We start from the raw sequence: 21,098 nt of genomic DNA on the forward strand, positions 1-21,098 counted from the left end.
AGTGGCTGTGTAACTCTGGAATCTCTGATTATGTGGAAACTACTGTGGGAAATGTCCTGTCTTAGTAGGAGTGTTAATGTCGTGGGGACAGACAAACTCCCACAAGGATATATTTATATTCTGCCAGCCAAAGGTTACCTTAGAAACTACAAACTAAGGAGTAGACCAACAGAGTAAATTTCCTACAGGAGAAAATTTAACTGGAAACACAGAGATTTACATCTGCATGCAAGTACCTGACCATGAAGAACTTTCCCCTGTGTGAACCCTATTTTATTTCATATTGCCTGAAGATAATAAATGTACTGAGATCAACTCCCTCAAATTCTATACAAAAGACAAGGGAAATTAGATTTTTAAGGGTGGCAAGGGACTCCTTTGCCTTTTCATTCATTGGGTTTAATTGCTATTCTGACTGTGAGCCATCAAAGGAACCCATGCCGTGGACTGAAGCCACACAGCTCCCCTGTGGCTCCTTTTGTTCTTCATTTGGTGGTATAAGCAAAGTCCTCTGTCCAAGTCCTGTGGCTGGTCCATCTGTCTGCATGCTGCTGCTGTTGTTGCTGCATGTCTTACTCGTCTCAAGTGGTTTCCAGATTGTAATTTTATGCAAATTACTTTCCTGACAAAATAATTTCAGATCTGGAAGCTGCATTGCCTTGCACCTCTTGTGAGTGGATGTGAAGCAAAATACAAAATGAGCTGTAAGAAAGCTGTTCCTTGTGTTATTTTGCTTTGCTGAGAATAACAGAGGAGCAAATGCTTTGCATCTCCTCTGCACCTGAAGTGACTGGAATGGCTCCTCAGGCCTGTGTGTCTCTACTTCCCACCTACTTTCAGCAAGTGTGATTCTGGCTGGGCTGTATCCATTCATATCTCACTGATGCAGCATGTCTAGAGCCTGGGTTGAAAAGCAAAGTACCAAGCAGTTTGTGAGAACCTGATCCTCTGAAGGTCACACTAGACAGCAGCTCTTACTGTGACCAACTCACCCCTGCCTGTGTCTGAGCAGGAGCTCCCTGAGCTGACCTCTGGTGACTCCCTGAGCTCCAACCACCAGGATGGTTCCATTCCAAAGGGCACCTTGCATCACTGCCAGACCATCTACCCTGCCCAGTCCCTGAAACAATGAAAAGGAAAGGACAGATAAGGAAAGTGAGCAGTTGATGAGGTCCATGAGAAGCAGCCAAGGTGGTGTTTCCACATGTCATGGTCATGCAGATGTGGGTGTCACCTGCTGAGGTGACACCTGACCACAGGGATCCAACTCCTGGAGGGTTCTTCTAATGGACAGCTCAGCCAGCCATGACCCCAGTGCTTGTGTGACCTCAGCAGGGCTGAAAACAGGGACCTGGGGTGGATCCTCAGATCTCAGCCAGGTCAGAACAAGTTGAATTTCTTCTCAAGTCACTGATTTCTGAGTCTCATTATTTTCCTTTCTTTATCCCTTAAATAGAGCATAGATCCATCAGGAGACCACATGCATATTAAGGTCAATTTCTTTTCTCCAGAGAGGCCCAGAGCTGCCATGGGAGCAGTGTGATGACCACAAGCAGCCTGAAACATGCCAATGTCACCCAAGGGATCATAGAATCATAAAGGCTGGAAAAGACCTCTAAGATCACTGAGTATGGCTAGATGGGTGTGAGGAAATGGAATAAACTTCATTACACTGTTATGTGACAGAGGAGGTTCTAGGAGTTAATCAAAATACTATGGAAAAAGAAGTGTGCACAGAAACACTTTGATTTGATTACAATAAAAAAATTTATTTTGATTCATATCATACTGAAAAATTAAATAAATAAAATGTCAACAAATGATTGTGTGAGACTCCCACCATTAGAGAAAAAAATCATAATTGATTGTGTAGTCAGAGAAAAGTACAAAGAAAACCTGGACATGGGAGGAAAAAAGTGCTCAAGAGAATTGGCTTTGGTAAAAAACATAACACACACTCAAGGAGTGCTTCCGAGATTTTGCAGTGGTGGCAAATACAGTCCAAGAGTTTGAAGCCTTGACATGTTGTTAAATGTTTTCCTCGGTTCTTTTAAACTAAATAAACCCAAAAAGTTTTAAACAGGAAAACAGTGTTCAACAATGCCAGTGGGAATTAATTATTCTTCCCTCAGCATCATCTGTTGGTATCTCCTGATTCTGAAGGCAATTGAAAGAGCAGCAAAGTAGTGGAGAAACTGAGACAAGAATCTAACACAACAGTCAGCTGCCTAAACAACTCTAGAAAAAGTTCCCCTGGAATAGAAACATGATGGCACAGACTATTCCTCATCCTACACCTGGAGAGATCCACATTCTGCTCTCCCTGCACTCTGGACATCAGTGGTACAGTTACTGCTTGCTGTTGGCAACAAAATTAAATGGGAATTGCAGCTTGTTCCATGATGAAGACACTAAATCTACCTGCATGTATGAGCCATGAGGATTTATATGTGCTGTCAGAAGCAGAATGTTCAGGGGAAAGTGGAAATTTTATTAGAACAGAAAAAGGAAACTTTCAAACAACACAGGCTAGAATATAGCTGGCTTCTTTTCCCACTGTTATTGATTCCAAATTGACCCCTGTGATAAAATAAAAAAAAAAACCAACAACAAAAAAAAAACCCAACAACAAAATATCAAGGGCATTTAACCACCATGAGTTTTTTCCCAAGTCTTTCTAAAAATGACTGGAAGAACAGTCAATGTTTCTGCATTACTAATACTTGTCCATGAGGAAAAAAACAAAAGTACTTGAAGCTCCAAAATCCAGCCACACTGTGAAGCTATGACTGCCATCTCACCCAAAGCCTTTTACCTCTTCAACGTGCTTTGTTTGTATTACTGCAGCACCTCACAAGAGCCATATTGATTAACAGCAACCTAAACAACCTGGAATCCTTAAAGCAAACAAACATGGTTCAGGCATAATGCTTCATTCCTTCACAAAGGACTTGCAGAAGACAGTGAGCCCATCCAATCTGCTGTGCCTGTGACATGCAGTTCATGCTGGGAAATGGCTTCTTGACAGGAGGACTGTGAACAGGTCTCATCATGAGGATTTGAGGATTTGAAAATCCTGCCCTTCCCATATTGCTGCAATGAAGGGTCAAGCTGAGGGATCAATTCCCACAGAGACATTTGGCATTCTTGGCTTTTTATGGGCCACAAGTCCAGTAACACTCACGTGGGTAAAGCAATTCATGTTGGTGAGCAGTGCTGTGGCCCAAAATTCCAGTGCCCATGACACTGTGCCATGTGCTGCTGCCTTGCAGGGCACCTCACTGGTACCAACAGGTACAGAAAGACAAGGGGATAAATCTTGGATGAACACATCACTGTTGAAGGGCTTTCACTGACCCAGATACTCATCTGCTTGGACATTCTGCCACAACTGGTGCATAGAAGAGAGGACATTTAGATGATGATTTCTTTTGCCAGAAATTCCAACCAATGTGATACATTAAAAACTAAATATGCCATTTTTTCCCAAGCCTGATCAAAAGTCCCTTGAAGTCTGTGGCAAGAACTCCTCTGGTTTCACCAAGGCTGAAAGTGGATCCATAATGCACGAGTCCTGTTTTCATCATATTGAGAAGAAAAGACCACAGTTTTCTGTTCTTCACTGACTGAACTTGGATTTACACTTTATCTGTCCTTGAAGCTTTAATGCACTGATTCCAGCAAAAATCTGTGAGTATAAAACCTCCACTGTAACTTCCCTCCTCTCACTGCCTGGGGGTACTGACATCAATCTACTCATTTCTCCAGAGATATACATGATTTTGAAATCTGTCTCATGCTCTAAGATCAGCTTGTACAGATTGTGTCTTTGTAGGTGCTGCTACAGAGCAGGAGATTTTTAGTATATAATTAGTTAATATCCCAAACCATGATTTTTTTTCCATTTCGGATAGAGATCTTGTAAAGAGATACTGCATTTTTAAACTTGTAAAAAAAAAATTAAGAAGAAATTTTTCCTTGGGACTTTTGAATATTTTCCCATAAAAAAGGTAAAATCTACCTCAAAAATTGTCTTGTTTGTGTTTGTTCAAATACAATATAGGAATTGTTACTATTGGTTTTGACTACAAAAGCATACTAGACAGAAGCTAAACTTTGGTTAATTTTTCCCCCTTTTATAAAAATGTTGAATTTAGGGTTTGTCATCTTAAAAAAAAAATCACATTTGTTGCACAATTATAAAAGGCACATATAAATGACTTGAAGAAAGTCCACTTTCCAATTTTAAACTGATTAAATAAAAAAATTTAAAAAAAATTTCCAGATTATTTTTCACCAAAACACCCCAAAAATTATATATAACCAAATGAGACAAGCAAGTGGCTAAAAAGGCCGTTTTTTTCCCCCCTGGAGTTTCAGTATCATTTTCTCCATCATTATGGCTGTGTAGGAAGCAATATTAAATAATACATGAGATGATTTGATTCAAATTTTCTAGACACTATCAATGCAAAATGAGGCAATGGTTGAAATATTTACTCCTCCAGGCAACTTCATCATGTTTTTCCGTAATACAGCATGAAAACAGAAGTAATAAGAGAACAGAGAAGAGGTGGTTCCAAAAGAAGATCAACAGCAGAAGTGAGTTAATTTCTTTGAGGTAATCCTTACTACGATGTTCACAGCTGCCTTAGCAGATTTCAAGTCCCAGAAGTCATTTTCACTCTTCTTCAAGGATCTGCTGCCTTGCTCGAGGAGAGAACAGACACACAGACAGCAGTTCCTGTGCTCAGGCTTCCTCTAATTGCAACAGGCAGATCTTTCATCAGTAATTCAAGAATTGAGCCATAGAGCCTAAGCAGAGATTAATTTATTCCAGCTGATTGGCAGCTCCCAGCTATCCCAAGATGGGAAATCATGTGCAGCTTGGAAGCCTCGGCCTCGTCCCTGCGGCGTGAGATGCTCCAAACCCACCGCAGATCCACGCATTCAAACCTGGCTGGTGCCCAGATCATCTTCACTGAGCTTCGTTCTGCTGCATGCTGGAAATTGCAGCCCCCACTTGTCCCCATGACCAGGGTCATCTGCCCTTGAAAAATTTTATTTTTTCAATGGAGGCAAGAGTCAAAGTTATATTGAACTCAAAATCCCCGTCATGGACGCCAGTCTTCCGGAAAGCCCCACCTGAAGTGTTGTTTTCCCAGTAATGGTGCCAGTGTCCTTTGCTGTCTGCTCCAAAGCCGTACACATTCACCTAGGAGGGAAGGGAGAACTAGTGTTATGGCCTGGAAAGCAATTGCTCTTCATCTGAAATGCTGAAGAAACTCTTTCTTCTCAGTGTATTTACAGGCAGCAGCACCTGAGGTGCTCAGTGGTGTTGCGAGCTCTTCTGCTGCATGACATGACCACAGAGAAACAGCCCAAGGCCAACCCAGGCCATGTCACATCCTAAGCTATGCTGAGACACCACCAGACCTCAACTCAGAGGGAAAAGGAGATTTCTATCCATTAATTCTTGTTTAGCAACACAAAAATGCATTCCTATCCCTCAAGCATGACTGACCTCAGGAGACCTGTGGCTTGGGATGGGAATCTCCTCTTCAGATGATTTAAGCCACAAAAAGTGAAAAAAATTTGGTTTTGTCCTGGTCTTTCAAATAATGACCCATGGTCACCACACTTATATGCTTGACTATATGATATTTGCAGTTACTTCAGAGAAAGGTGGATTTTATGTTCTTTGCATGTCCACCCAGCTACAGCCTCTCCCCTCCCAAAGTCTCATTTGTTGATGGCTATGCCTGTCTCCTCTGATGGTAACAGTCCAAACATCACCACTGATTTATTTAAACTGAGAGTGGTGGTATGTCTGACTGGATTAGAATGGGTCATAGCCCTAAACCAGCTCCCTAAACCAACCACACCCAGATACATTCAAATATGAGCTATTTTTAAATTGTTTTTGGTAATGTCAGAGCCCTGTTCATTGCCTGCTTACCAGAAAACAGGCTCCAGCCAACCTGCTGTGACTATGATAGAGTTTCTTCCAGGATCTTTAGGAGTATTTCCATCACCTCTCCAAGCAAAATAGGCCTGGGGGACCAAAACTCTCCCCAGCAAATGTGTGTCCAGGATAGGGATTTCGCCAGCAAAGTGCTTTTGATGGCCCATGCTGACAAGCCCATACTTGCAGGATTTTGTAGAGCTGACCTGGCCTTATTCTAACTAGCTGAGTCTCCAGACACCTTGGAGCACCTCACATCACTCAAACAAGGGAATCTCCCCAAGTGATTGCTGGAGCAAAGGCATTTACTAATAACCTACAGTATAAACCCACAAGCCTGAGTTTGAAAATAGGAGACAAAACATGATTCAAATTTCACTAGCAAGAGGGGCACAGATACCATTCATGTTTAGATATCTTTTGATACCAGCTGGAATCTCTGTTTATGTTTAATTATATTCTCCTGGAGTACACAGTAAACCCTGCGATTTGCTGACATTAAAAAAATCCATCACTGGCACTGGAGCGTGTCTGCATGCTTCTGAGGAGTCTGCACATGTTTGAAGAGAAGGTGGAGGGGGGAAACATAGGCTGAGTGAGTGGCCAGGGGTTGTTCCTGGCTCTTCAGTGTGAAATGTCCTGATTTTTCCCCATATATCCAAACACAGACAGACTTTACCTCATCACATACATGGAGAGCAAACATCAGAGACAGAAGGCCTGTGGAGGGGTATCTCCCATGATGCTCAAGCCAGTTTTCATAGATGTATTTCATAAAAGCTGGATTATAAACCAGGATCTAGGCAAAGTTGGAGAGAAAGACTCATTAGTAACATATCCTGGGGAAAAAACAATGGTAGCACATCATTCCAATGGTAGCACATTTTCCTGGGGAAAAAACAATGGTAGCACATCATTCCAATGGTAGGACACCAGGGTAGGGGACGGGGTAAGAAAGGAGTAATAGTTATTCCTTGAAGGCAAATAAAAGGCAAAAATAAGTCCCATATTCAGTGCATTCAGGAATATTTCCCATGTGCAATTACATATCAATAGCCCTTCCTTGGTCTTGTAATGTAATGGTCTTGTTTACAGTAATGTAAATCCTGGAGATTCCTACTGAAACCAATGGGAATGAAACAGCACAAGTGAGATGGAAATTAGGTATTAGCCATTCAACTCTCCCTGCAGCACCCTGCAGGTGAGCTCTGGGGAGTGGAGTCCTGAACAAGGGAAACATGAGATGCCATGACACATTTCACAAAACCAGAGATTAATTCAGGTTGGGAAAGGTTCCTAAAATCACCAGTTCCCATCAGCTTGAGTGGGAACATAAGAACTGCCTCTTCTGCACAATGTGCCAGCCAAGTCTTGGTATCTCTATAGGTACAGATCTAAGGAAACCAAGGGCCAAATGCAAACTATCAGGAAGCCTATCAGGTCATGTATGCTTCTTTTATCCTGTTTTTCAAACATGCCATTTTTCTATGCTGTATTTTTTTTTCTTACAAGACATAAAATGCATTTGTTTATCTCACAAAGGTCATCTCCCAGAGACAGAGCACTTAAGACCTGAGAGTACAGTAAATCCAAGGACTGGCAGGAGCCCTTGGTTTGAACCCCCTCCCCTGAGTGAGGCAAACAGAGACTTTCCCCTGCACGGTGTGTTTGCTATCGGAGTGACAGCATTTCAGTGGTATGTGTTAGCTGCAAGGCTTTTCCTTTTACAAAGTCAGAGGTTAATTGCTGATATTGCATCTGTGTGTAATCTCTTCTCACAGGCTGTTTTGCATTGCACAGTGTGGGAAGAAAGAGAGAGTTCTCCTCTCATGCTCAGGAAGCTGCTGCATATCACTGTACCCTGGGCTGCTGCCTCTCAGCTGTGCTGTGAGTTTAACAACCTGCCCTGGTGCTTCTCACATGGGTTTTGCAGAGGTTATCATGCACCTCACAACAGGTCAGGATGAGCTAAGGGATTATTTACTGCACCCTAGAGGTCCATGGTTTGAAGAAAAGGAAAATAAACTGATACTAGCTCAGGGACTCACCTGAAGGCTTTGGCAAAACCTGGCCTCTTGAACGAAAGGTGTGTGCTTTAATTTGTAATTTCAATGTTCTGGAACTAATGTCATACTTTAACAGCCCTTGATGGACTAGACACCTGTACTTCTTTGGAAAATCAGTCTCTCCAAAGGCTGAGAGAATGAGATCTCTATTGTTCTGGAAGCTCCATGGAAGAGGTTCTTCCTCTCCCACACAGCCTGCCTTGGTTATACTCTCCAACCATGCAGCTACAACAACAGAAGTCTTTGCACAGTGGCCAAAGCTCCTCCATGGGAATTAACATCCTGCCCCATGGAAAATCCTGCCTCCAGCCTGTGCTCTCATGCAAACTGTGTTTGAACATTGCCTGTGAGACCTGTAACCCACCTGGAGCAAAACCTTCCTACACTTGGCCTGAGCTCAGCCGCCAAGATTGTTTAATTGGGTACAGGTAATTACTGCAGCTGTGGGCTAAGAGCCTACCACCAGGAATTCTCTACTGACCTGGAAACACACAGCTCTATTTGTTCAGAGTTCACTTAGCTCCTTATTACAAGGAACTGACCTGGGAGTCAGAAACATCCTTGGTGCACAAATATTAAAATTGTTTAAGAAAACCTCTGAAGTCTCTCCTCAGCATCATTACATACAAATGGCTGCAATGGGTAGGAACAGAGCAGTTACTGTGGAGGACAATGCTGCACTTTTAATGTTCCTGAGCAGCACCAGAGGAAGTGATGCAACCTTCAGAACAGAGCTCATGCAATGGCATAGCCACAAAAGCAATTTCTTTCCAACCACAGTTATTTAGTGGTTGATCTATGGCCTAAAAGGCACACAGGAGCCAAATCTTTAGCTTAGCTGAGCCTTTTAAAGCGTCTGCATTTTGGCTGCAACTTTTTATGAATGTCAAGGGCTTGCTTGGATTCTTGCAGTCTCCCAAACAGGCAAAAGACCTACAAATAAATGAACAGAACAAATCCCCAAACCAGCACTGCTCACCTTTTCTTTTTTGACTTTGATTTTCCTTGGAACTGGAACATATGTGCTGTTAAAGAAAAAAGAAAGACAGCACCATGATAAATAAAAGCCCAACTTAGTAATATTTTCATGTAATTCCAAAGAAAGAATATTCTTCACATACAGTGATAAATTCAAATTATTCTAAAGTAGTAAATTCAAGAAGTTGTTGTAAAATGGGGCTGGAATTAAGTAACACAGCAAGAAAACCTGAGCTGTCATGGAAGAAATGTGAAAGGAAACTATTATGTTTTAAAATATTCAAGTTAATTATTGACAGTAGGACATGGAAGATTCAGCTGAGACTATACTGTAGAGTCAATACTATGTGGAGCTCGAGACTTCTGATTCTTGGGCCAGTATTGTTGCAGTCCTTGCTCTCTGATGATGGGAAAGACTTTCCACTTAACTTCATGGCAGAAAATCCTTCTCCCACCAGGGGGAGACTTTTCCTCTCCTAATACTTGGAGCTACCACATGATTTTCATAGTCGTGGCAGCAGAGTTCACCAGTTCTGGGGTTATGTGGAACGGGCATTCCCAGGACACAGCCCCTCTCAGAAAGCTATTTCCCTCCTCCCCAGGGTGATGCTGAAGGCTTCCTGCAGTTTCCAGCATAAAACTTCCAAGGTACACCTTATGACTGGGTTGAAATCATGAGTCATGTCTTGAAAATGAAAAAAAACTTTTATTCCCCATATCTCATGCACAGTGTGTGCTGGCATTGCACAGCTCATCATGAGTGCTGTAAGAAAAAAATTATCCTGAGTTTGTTTCAAGGGAAAAAATGCGGGTGAGCTGGCCTTGTAATTGGAGTGTATCCCAAAATATATCCTGCACACCTTTTAGATGGGTTGGGGTAAAGCACCAAAGTCTGCCATTAGTTCAGTCTAAATGGTTTCACTCGGGTTTTGGTGACAAGCTTCCTGCCATTACGGTTTTATTTTCTTTGAACCACGGAACATCATCACTTCTAAAACTTAGTCTGAATCTTCCCAAACCAGGGGTGACCTGGCAATGTTCTCCTGACCTGCCAGCTGTGCTCTGGGCTGGAGGCAGTGAGAGAGGAGATGGGAGGTTCCAATGCTCCCAGGAGATGATGCTGCTGGGGAAAGGGACACTCCTGCAGACTTCTGGCCCTGGTCTCAGCAAATGTGCCCTTGCAGCTGCAGCCCATGCCCGGCCTTGATCAGCAAATCAACATAGTCTTGGTGATCCCACGCCCTTTTTGTGCTCATGAAGACAAAAAAGGCTTCTTTGCTGGTAGAATCTCCTTAGTATCATCTAAATAAAGTTAATGTTTTCTAAAAAGGTGATGTGGAAGAAACAAGGGGGCTGTATTTCATGGATAGATAACAGCAGAAGACCAAAGAGATGAGTGTGCAGTGCTATGACAGTACTCATGGACATCTCTGATCTAACCAGGAGACTGCTGGAGCTCCTGCCAGGTGACATATTAGTCAATTTAACCAAGGACTACTTCATTCTTTCAGAATACTCAAGTCCTGCTGTCATGTGACTGCAGAATTACATAAAATGACACAGAAAATATTGGCACACTGATTAAAACCTCTGTCTTATGTTCATGTAAAACCTGGGCTGCAGGGCAGCCAGGGAATGAGTGACCCAGGAGGTACCAAACAGGAGTGGGACAGTGACACCTGTGATGAAGGTGGCTACAGGCAGTGGAACATCACCTGGGAAACATCTTCCATGGGCCACTTAGCAGGGCTCCAGGGGAATCTGTCATTGTCCCTGTACAAAACATTCATTTCATTGTACAAAACATTTACTGAACCCTTGAGCCAAGATGTGTAACATTTTGAGGAATACAGTAACTGTTTTTGCAAACAAAGTGGAGTTTTTTCACCATACAGATTCCTAAAAGACTTGCAGGTGAAGACAACCAGGGAAAATATATGGCTGATGTGGGCCTGAAAGTTTCCTATCCCAGAAAAGGCATTTCTTAGTCTTTTCTGGAACAATGCTTAGTCTTAGAGAGATGTTTTTAGATGGAAATACATCAGTCTGAGAATGTCTGAGAGAATCACTCAGCTGTCAATTGAAGCTACGATTAAGGCAATCTCAAGTTTGGCTTTTGTTTTGAATGATAAAGAACTGCAAGAATTATGATAATACTAAGAGAAGAATATATTTAACTCACAGGTTTTGAGTTTTAGGAAATTCTTTCATTTGGTTGAAATACAGAAAATTAAACACTGTGTAAAAGTTCAACAATAGAGGATGCTTATCTGTTTTAGCTGTGAGTACACTTGGGTTCTTGCTAGCCTAAACTCAGCTGCAGGCTGTGCACGTGGAACAATGCCCAAGCAGACCAGGATAAGGAGATAAGTACTTCTTCCTTTCTAAAATACTGACTTTCAAATGTGTTTTATTTTTATTTCATGCTTTCTCCCCTTTAAAAATGTGCACTCAACAATTTCCTTATACCCATTATCTGACACTGTGTGTTTAATGCATGCTCGTGGGTTAATTCTACAAGGCTGGAATTATGCTTTGTACATTGCTATGATTTGTATCCTTATTATTTTCTGCTTTTATTAGTCCAGCTTATTAATTATGCAATTTCCCTGTTTTGAGTATGGCAAATATCTTAAAATAGTGGTATTTCTTTCATGTGGTTAAATAATTGCACACTAATTTATACCAGATGCTTACCAAGCCCATGTATACAATCTAATTATAAATATATAATATATCCTGTAATTTATTAAGCAAAGGTGTTTTCCCTTTTATGTGCTGTGACTGCATTGTGGTCAGTTATATCTTCCTAACAGGCTAAGGGCTCACTCAGTGCAGGGCTCAGAGCTCAGGAAGCACCAAGAGCTTTCTCCTGGGGCAGGGACAGGCAGTGGACCTGCCTGAAAAACATGAGCCCTGCAAATTATAAAACAATAAAACAATAGAATCATTTAGGTTGGAAAGTTCTCAAAGATCATTGAGTCCAAAAGTTAATCCACCATTGGCAAGTCATCACTAAACCATGTGCTTAAGTGCCACACCTGTATTTTTTTAATTCCTTCAGGGATGGTGACACCACCACTCCCATGGACACCCTGCTCCAGGGCTGGACAGCTCTTCTGGTGAAGAAATTGTTTTTGATATTCAATCAAAATCTCCCCAGGTGAAACTATAGGCATTTCCTCTTTTCCTTACAGAGGGAAGAGACCAAACCCCCACCTGGCTACAGCCTCCTGTCAGGGAGTTGGAGAGAATGGTAAGAACTCCCCTGAGCATCCTTTTGGGCAAGCAGAGCACCCCCAGCTCTCTCAGCTGCTCCTCATCAGACTTGTCCTGCAGACCCTTCCCCAGTTCCATGACCCTTCCCTGGTCAGGTTTCAGCACCCCAATGACTTGTAGTGAGTGGTAGACTTTTCTAAGTGAACTGATTTTTCCAAGTTATGAGTGTGTCTTGAAGGTGTTTTTTTTTTCAAGCCAGTTTATGACTGTATGTATTAAATGCTGGTGATAAAAAAGGTAAAAGGAAGCTAACACAGATTTTTTACAAGTTAAGGGAATCTTAATAATAAATGAAAATAATCTAAAATGTATCTACAAAGAGAGAAAAAAAAAAGAAGAGTAGAAATAAATCTTCATTTGTTTTTCCATCAAAGAGTCTTAAAATTGTGAAGTGGGTCTTATGTCCAGTCAGCAAACCCAAGACACACTTTTCCAAGTTTAAATCTTCTGAGACTTTGAAACTGGGAAAAAAGTTTCAATGTCTTGAAATATTTCTCTCTGGAGTAAAGCAATGTGATCTGCTCTTGCTGTCTGTGTGTAGCAGAGTGTCACCAAGCAACCCCACAGGGCTGTGGTCTCACATCCAGCAGATAACCTCACACACAGTACAAATGTCACGTATTTCATTCTCTGGATTAGGAAAAGCCAGCTTAGAGGGAGGAAAAGAATCTGCTAGCAGGCTTCCAGAAGAAACATGCATTTTGATCACATTTCTAATTCTAGTGCTGCCATAAATCTAGCAGGAGACAACCTTTACTTCTGACAGCACTCAGAAAAGAACTGGGGAATAAATTCCAGTGTGCCACATTATTGCCAAGTAGAACTCATGAATTTAAGGCTAAGACATGCAGGTGACACATAAAACATTGTTTCCTCTGCACAGTTCTCAGTCACATTCCACCAGGAAAGACAGACCAAATTCCTGACCAACCTGCCCAGGGGAGCTCATCCTCTGGATGGGACACCAAGTACTGCAGTCTGCATCTGCTCTCCCTGCCTCAGGTGAGCAGCCTGCACAGCCCTCACTGCCTCCTCATCCTCTTCTGCAAATGTACTGACTCCCAAAGAACCAGAGAGGAGGAAGGATGAGCAGAAAAGCCCAAATTGAGGCACTGAACCCCAAAGCTCACAAGCCTTCTGACCAAACTGGTCATCTCCACCAGCAAAAAACTCCCTTTTTATTTCTCTGAGACCCTGGGGATGTAAGGGACTGGATCTCGATCCTTGCCAACAACAGTCACAACATTAGCTTTTCCTAGAAATCAAGTGTTTAGGGCTGAAGTCTGAATTGAGAGGGTCTGTAAAGTAGCCCTAGGCCTTACCAGAAGCAGGGATTTGCCCCACATAGGCTACCATCTCCTACAGCAACATGAAGTATGGAGCTCCTACCCCTTGTGCCTGCCCTTACTCACAAGTTGATGGTGCCTGTGGTGAGAGCTGTGACGACCCAGCGCAGATCCAGGGTTTTGAAGGGGATCAGGATCATGCTCACATTTGCTGCCAGCTCTCTGTAGCTCTCAGGATAAACAAAGTGGTGAGTGGTCTTGCTCCCAACATCTGATTCGTAGCCAGCAGTGGGGGCACGGTTCATTCTGCAGCCCGAAAACAAGAATTGAGACAGAAGAGGAATTGGGTAAGTACAAGTCCATGTGAGTTTTCATCAAGTCATTTGCTTGAGGTCAGGAATATGCTTCCATGGCTAAGGGGAGTGCTATATACAGGGTCTTCAGACAGCCTTGAGAGGTGTAGGGGTCCTCAGGCAAGATGGAATGATCATAACCCATGTGACTGAACAGTAAATGAAAGCTCAGCTTTAGTGGGGAATTCCTTGGACTGAACAGGAGTGTACCAAGTGTATCTCTGAGCACATCCCTGTGTTCACTTTACAGTCATCAAAAGAGTGGTGAGTCCATGAGGACTTATCTCACTTCATCCTAAAGCAGCATCCTCCAGCTGGTGAGAAAAACATTGCCCTGAAGTACATCAGCCTGACTTCTTGCACTTCCATTTCCCCCTTATCCATCCAAGTGTATTTGAATGTCTTAAGGTCAAGCTAATAAAATATGCTACGTGTGATGAGAAGCAGCAGACATTCCTTGTGGTTCTCCCACAAAAAGGCACAAAAGTCAGTGCCAAACAGACACAAAGACAGTGACAAATACAGGACCTGCTGCTGGCCCTTCATTTACTCAAACCTTACTTTTACTTTGCAGCATGTACTCCAAATGGGTCACTCTGCACACACATGGGGTGCTTTAGGGAACCCTGGGGTCAGTGCATGGAAATCTGCCCAGGGCCTCCAGGGCTCAGTTAAGATGTGTTGGCCAAACAGGGCCACCCTACCTTATGTTGGATGTGTCAGAGATTCACAGAATCAGGGGATATTCTGAGTTGGAAGAGATCCACGAGGATAGAATCCAACTCTGAAATGAGTGGCCCATACAGGGAACAGAGAGGGGATTTCTGAACTCAGCACTGCAGAAATGCCTCTATGACTGTGTTCACTTCTGAAAGCCACTCTGGGAACACATCAACAATTCTCTCCCTGATGCTTTAGCTCCTCAGTGGCAGAGATTTGCATATTCCTGTGGTGCAGCACTGAGCACATTAGAGATCCCTGAAGCGACTTGTACAGATCCATGGTTCTGCACAAAACCATGGAGAAACCCCTCAGTTGTGTCTGAGCAAAATGTTTTTTTTTTTTCTTGCAATAACATTATCTCAGCTCCTGGCAGAAGCACAGGGAGGACAAGGAAGGATGTAGCTGACGAGGTAATGAGGAGCATCATACACTGCCAGACAACATGCTGCCCTGGTTAATGATAACAGGAGAGGCAAAATCTGTTTATCAAGTCTATGCCAGGCTGTGTTATTGCAGCTCTCCCCCAGGTGAATTACTTAAGTTTCTTCTAACTCCCTTCAAGGGAGTTATTAGTGTAGTTAGAATATCCTGCCAGCTCGTGGATTTGTTACTGAGTTCTCTTTTACTGCCTTCCCTGCCAGAGACCCACACCACACTGTGCAGAAACACTGGAAAAGCACAGGACTTCCTGGGCTTTGCCTTGAGATTAGTCAGTCAAAGGGATCAAATATGGGTCTTGCTTTCCATCAAGACACAAACAAGGGTGACATGTTGGCCATCTTACAGTCTGCCCTTGGGTCCATGTGCCTCTCCTGGCACCATGGTGGGGCTGTTGGTGCCATATGGCAGACGGCAGAGCTCAGCAGGAAGGACCAAGCAGGAACTTCCTTCTGTTGGAAAGTAGATAAGTTATACAAATAAAATTTATTTATACAATAAAATTGTTTGGAAGGAGAGGTGCCCCCTCAGACTCCTTGGCTCTCCCCTGCACTTGCCTGTATTGCCAGAGCATGTGGAAGTGAATTTCAGGTCACCAGAGATTTTGTGTTTGATGCATAGAGGGGTCACCTTCTCTGCACAAATTCCCACGGTGAATCCTAAAACCTTGTGCAGTCCTTTCAGATCTGGATTAAGATTGCTGAAATATAAATCTGAGACTGCAAGGTTTACTAAGTCACCCAGAGTTTTGCCCTTGCCAGGGATGGCTGGCTATGGGATGGGCAAGGCCTCAGAGCAGAAACATGCACCTGGGTGTGTTACTCTTTAGTTATTACTACCAACTTTTGAGTCCAGCAAGGTCTTTTCTGCAAGAAACTGGAAACGTAGGACAGGCAATATAAGCAAGTCCACACAGGAGTGGGGCTGTCTCCATATGGAAGGACACAGAATTAAGTATAATGCACCCCAGCTTCCCACACCTGCAGCTGTCCCACATTTACAACCTGGAGGAATAATGTAGAGGGCTCTCCCTTTCCCTTCATGGATCTGAAGACCAGGTTGGTGCCTCTGCCTTTGGGGAGGAACTTTTGGCAGGGAGCAAGACATGGAACTGCAGGAAGCAAATCCTGATATGATTTGTGAAGAGGTAGATGTCACCTGAAGACTCTGTGCCACGCTCAAGCCACATCAGAAGCCAAGGTGGCTTAACAGTTCAAACAGTGTTGATCTTCTGTTGATTTGTTCTTGACTTCAGTGCACAGTTTCCTACTAAGGCTTTTGTTGCTTTTGAGAGAGTAATCCCACACGTGGCATTTCAAGAGCAATCCCTCCCTTCCTGTACAGTACAATTGCTCTGCAAATTGTACTGTGCTGGCAGCTGTGGTGTGAAAGGCAGATGACACGTTAGAGATTAACTTAGTCCACATATTTTGGCTGCCCTCTGGCTGATAAGCTCTGCTCAACTGGCTCCTGCTTGCCTTTCAGTGGAATAAAGTAGCCAACCTTGCTGCCTCGAAAGGGAGAAACAATGCCATCCTTTACAAGTTACCTGCAGCCAAATAGGTGACTCCTGATCCACTGAGAAGTGTCTTTGGCTTCCCCACCCTATCACTGCTTAAGAATGAACTAGTGCAAGAAAGTCAAATCTTATACAGTCAGCTAAATGTCTAAAAGATCACTCCTGAGCACTGGCTGCAGAAATAACTCTTACCCACAAGTGCAAATCTTTTTTTACTCCTATATTTTTTAACACAGGCAATCATGGACTGTGCAGAACAAGCTACAGCATCAACACCTATTAATGTTTTTTCACCCAAGCTAAAACACAAGGCGCTATCTCCAACACACATAATTTATGCCCCTGAAACTTAGACTGGACTTAAGTACCAGGTTTCTCTAGACAGATCCTGCAACCTTGTTTACTCACCTGTCCCCCCAAATACCAGTGAATTTTAGCCAGCAAAGGCAGCTGTAGCTGAGTGGTTTCCCCTCACCTGAGCACGAAGTCGTGGGAGTCGATGTCCTGGCCGTACTGGGACTGCCGCAGGTTGCCCGAGTTGCCCACGACGGCGCAGCGCCGGCAGGAGTCGGAGCCGCGCTCCTGCAGAGGATCCCCGTCCCCAGGGATCACCCCAAACAGCTCTGCCAGAGTGGCATTCAAGCTCTTTGGAGCTTTCTCTCCCTGCAGCTTCTGTTAGGGAGAAAAAGCACTCCAGGTTAGCACCACAGGCAGCTTTTCTGTGAGCTAGAGATGGCTTGAAACGTCTCCTCAAAGAGCAACCCTGCAGCTACCCACAGATACAGTACAAGGATTCTGCAGTACAAGGCTTCGTGTTGGGAGCCAAAGTGTGAAAAAAACCAAGCGAAAAACTCCTCAACTTCTTAAACTTGGCTTCCTTTTTCTCCTCCTCGTCATCAGATTCCCACACTTCCTCTATCTAGCTATGACAGAACAGATCAAGTATTTTCCCCGAGGCTGGCCTTAGCAGAATAAATGTTCCTCTGGTGTTCTCTAAGCCTAAACCCACTCTGGGTCAGCTATTTTCTGTTAGGATATGTGTAAGATTTCTTTTAACTCTGCTATAAATGACAGAACAGTCCCAGGGGAGCTGATGGAAGACAGAAGTGGCCGATATCCCTGCCACAAATTTTGGCATATGCCAGGAGTAGAAGAGGGAAATGGGAAGTGAACTGTGGAGGAACCAACTGCTCATGCAATAAGAAACCCTACTAGAGCTAGCCCTGAGGGCTGGAGATGTATGATCATATAAAAAAAGCCTCCAGGATGAAGAAAACCACCCGGACCTTGGTCATTGTGTCTGTTGCCATGGAGGGGAATGCTCTGCAGCAGCTCTGTGGTGCATGGTGGAAACAATGGCTGCAATGGGAGGGCACAGGCAGGTGCAGGCCAGATGATGGTCAGACACTCCCCTTCTGGGGCTCAGCTCTCTGAGATTTACTGAAGAGGCTGGCAGTACTGGCATGCTCACAAACAGCATCACTCACTCTCGTGGTGCCACTTCCTTCCAAGCTCACAAAAGGAGACGGCTCCAGCACAAGGCCAAAAAGGCTCTGTCTGGCTCTGCCAGCCCAAGGCATGGAAAGACAGGGAGGGAGAGAAGAGAAACACCCTTTCCCACGACTCCCAGGAATGGCCTGGGCTAATTTGGCTTTAGCTTCCAATGTGTTTCCCTTGACTGCACCAGGAACTGTTAATTTGTCCTGCTATCTCCCTCTCTTACACAAACACAAAACAGGTGCAGCACTGTAATCTTTGTTTAAATTCTGTGCTTTTTGCAGGACCTTATTTGCACTGAAACAAACAACAGGTCTCTGCAGCTCAGAGCTAGAAGATGACATTAAGAACTTGAAACAAAGAAGACAAAGAAATGCATACACAGACTTAACCTTCCACTAATCCTTCCTAATCTGTATACACCTATATGGACTGCACAAGGTGATTAGGATGCAAAGTAATTAGGGTGACCAGACAAGCACTGTAATTATGCTGTGTATGTCACCACTCAGTGCAAGGCTCAGTTACATAAATAAAAAAGGTCATGTTCTAAATTTGTGTGTGATCCAACCAACACGTAGCCACATATCTAAACTCTTGTGTGTTCTTTATGAATCGAATCTAACCTCATCTTACCTTGAATATGAGAAAAACAATGTTAGAAAACTTGTAGCCTTCAAAATAATTTGAGACTTCATAGCTGTCACAGAATCTAGTACAGGTCTAGAATGTAGTAAAATACAAACTTTTTTGAAAAAGGAACTTATTTGGAATAATTTGAACACACATTTGCATATACCATATATACTCTCTTTCTCTGTAAAAATGAGCTGACTCTTAAGTGTCTTTAAGAAATAAAAAGGAAACCCACCAAAACCTTATTCTTGAACTGATTTTGCCTGAGAAAATTCAAGAATAGGAAGGCAATTTTCAGAAAATTCCAAGTACCTGAGTGCCCTTTTTAAGTGACATTTTCTTTTTGTCCAGATTGACAGCATCAGCAAAGGGAAAGACTTGGAGTAGTGATGCATTTTTGCTGCATAGAGATAGTAAGAAACATCCTGGATGGTCACCTCCATTTACAGAGCTCAGGCATCTACCATTCTTTTATGTTTCTGTCTAGAGTAACTCTACTGCACCCAACCTGAAACATGCCAACCAACACCAACCTGAAAGCAGGACACAATTGTCCTAAAATCCCTTTGTTGTACACAACTTCCATGGGAAAGACAATTACTTATGCTGGAAATTCTCTCAGAGACCTCAAACACGGTGATGACCTCATTGCAGTGTGTGCTGAACATCCATACAATGGATGTCCTTAGCTCATTTGAAGTGCTAAGGAACATCCATACAATCTGTCCTTAGCTCATTTGAAGTGCTTTGTTTTGATTTCCCAATGATTATCTGACTGAACTATATGTCTCAGGTCTAATCTTCTATCAACACTGGTTACTCTTTGACATTTCAGCAAGACAGAGAAGAGGAAGCAACAAAGCTGGTTAACTCCAAGGCATATTCAGCTTATAAATGTTCAGACTTAACATGCAACCAGTTCCTTATTGCACAATGTTTGCTTGGCTTATTGAAAAAAGACCACTTTAATAGCATTACAATTACAAGCCGATTATAATTCACTTTCCCACACCAAATTTTTGTCCTTTTTTTTTTTTTTTTTTAAGTATTGTTGTCTTTCCTTTTTTTTTTTTTTTTTTTTTCCCTCCTCCTTATCAAACTCCCACCAGTCTGGCCTTTCCCATAAGAGAATGAACAAAAGCACAGAGTGGAAGTCTGTCCATGCTGTGCAAGGCATAGCCACAGCAGTGCCATGTGGCTCTGCTAGGACAGCATCCTCCCTCCAGGTGCAGTAGATGTGACAGGGACATGTGTATGGATATAGCTGCTACAGGTGGCCTTAACTACACTGAAATACCTGACCCCTGTGTCCTGAGTGAAGTGGCTGCTCTTCTCAGAAGTCTGTGTAAGAAATATGTGTCTAAAGAAGCAGTTCAACTTTTTGTCCAAGATCATAAAGCATCTTAACCCATCTTGTGTCCACATATGAAATATCACTCAACAGTCCAGCTTCCCTCCATAAGATATTTGTGTGTCACTTGAGACTCAACTCTCCACCTCAGGTTGTTATAAACTGTATTTGGGAGTTCAGATTGAGAAGTTTCCTAAATCATCTCCCAGCCTTAGAAACTCTCCATTTCACACACAGAACTAGCTGGTTTTGCATCTTCTCATTTTAAAAAAGCAAGGAAAAAAAAAAAAAAAAAAAAAAGAAAAAAGAACCCTCAGAGTTCACGCACTCCCTTTCTTCACCCATGAATGGCTCTCCAAGGAAGATCCTGTTGTTCTCTCCTCACCACTGTGCACGCTCCCACTACGGATGACAAGGGAGTTGCTGCTTTTTTAAACTTCTCAGGAGGTTTCACTGGGCTCTCCAACAGCAGCACACTGACAGCACTACCAAGCAGCAATACCCAAAACTTGGCTAAGGGGTTGCAAAGGAGAGTGTGAATTCAGCCAAGGCTGCTCAGGGATAATGGCTTGGAGTGGTGAGGACACAGCTACAGTCATGGATCACAGAATGGTTTGGGTTGGAAGAGGCCTTAAAGATCAACTCATTCCAACGCCCCTACCATGGGCAGCTCCAAGCCCCATCCAAACTGGCCTTGAAAACTTCTCCAAGCCCCATCCAAACTGGCCTTGAAAACAACCAGGGATGGGGCATCCACTTCTTTGGGCAACCTGTGCCAGTGCCTCACCATCCTCAAAGGAAAGAATTTCGTCCTAATAACTAATCTTAAACCTGTCCTCTTCCAGGTTAAAGCCATTCCCCTTTGTCCTATCAGTACACGCCCTTGTGAAAAGTCCCTGCCCAGCTCTCCTTTCAATATCTTTATCCTTTCAATATCTCCTTTCAATACCTCCAGCTATTGAAAGCTGGCCATAAAGGTTCCCCAGAGCCTTCTCTTTGTCAGGTTA

The 21,098-nt window shown here is 43.2% G+C and overlaps 1 protein-coding gene across 2 annotated transcripts in view; it reads right to left on the bottom strand.

Annotated features, from left to right (window-relative positions):
* Positions 1 to 1,991: 1,991 nt before the first annotated feature.
* ST3GAL1 (ST3 beta-galactoside alpha-2,3-sialyltransferase 1) overlaps positions 1,992 to 21,098 on the bottom strand; it is a 78,174-nt gene continuing 59,067 nt past the window's right edge. For both annotated transcript variants that reach the window (XM_009088263.4, XM_050970885.1), the window contains exons 3-7: positions 17,083 to 17,279; positions 13,701 to 13,880; positions 9,011 to 9,056; positions 6,645 to 6,764; positions 1,992 to 5,215 (exon numbers count right to left, since the gene is read on the bottom strand). In XM_009088263.4, coding sequence (XP_009086511.1) covers positions 5,042 to 5,215; positions 6,645 to 6,764; positions 9,011 to 9,056; positions 13,701 to 13,880; positions 17,083 to 17,279 — 717 coding nt within the window. In that variant the 3' untranslated portion in view covers positions 1,992 to 5,041. The remainder of the gene's footprint in view (positions 5,216 to 6,644; positions 6,765 to 9,010; positions 9,057 to 13,700; positions 13,881 to 17,082; positions 17,280 to 21,098) is intronic.

The sequence above is a fragment of the Serinus canaria genome, chromosome 2 (assembly GCF_022539315.1).
Source record: "Serinus canaria isolate serCan28SL12 chromosome 2, serCan2020, whole genome shotgun sequence".
NCBI lineage: Eukaryota > Metazoa > Chordata > Aves > Passeriformes > Fringillidae > Serinus > Serinus canaria.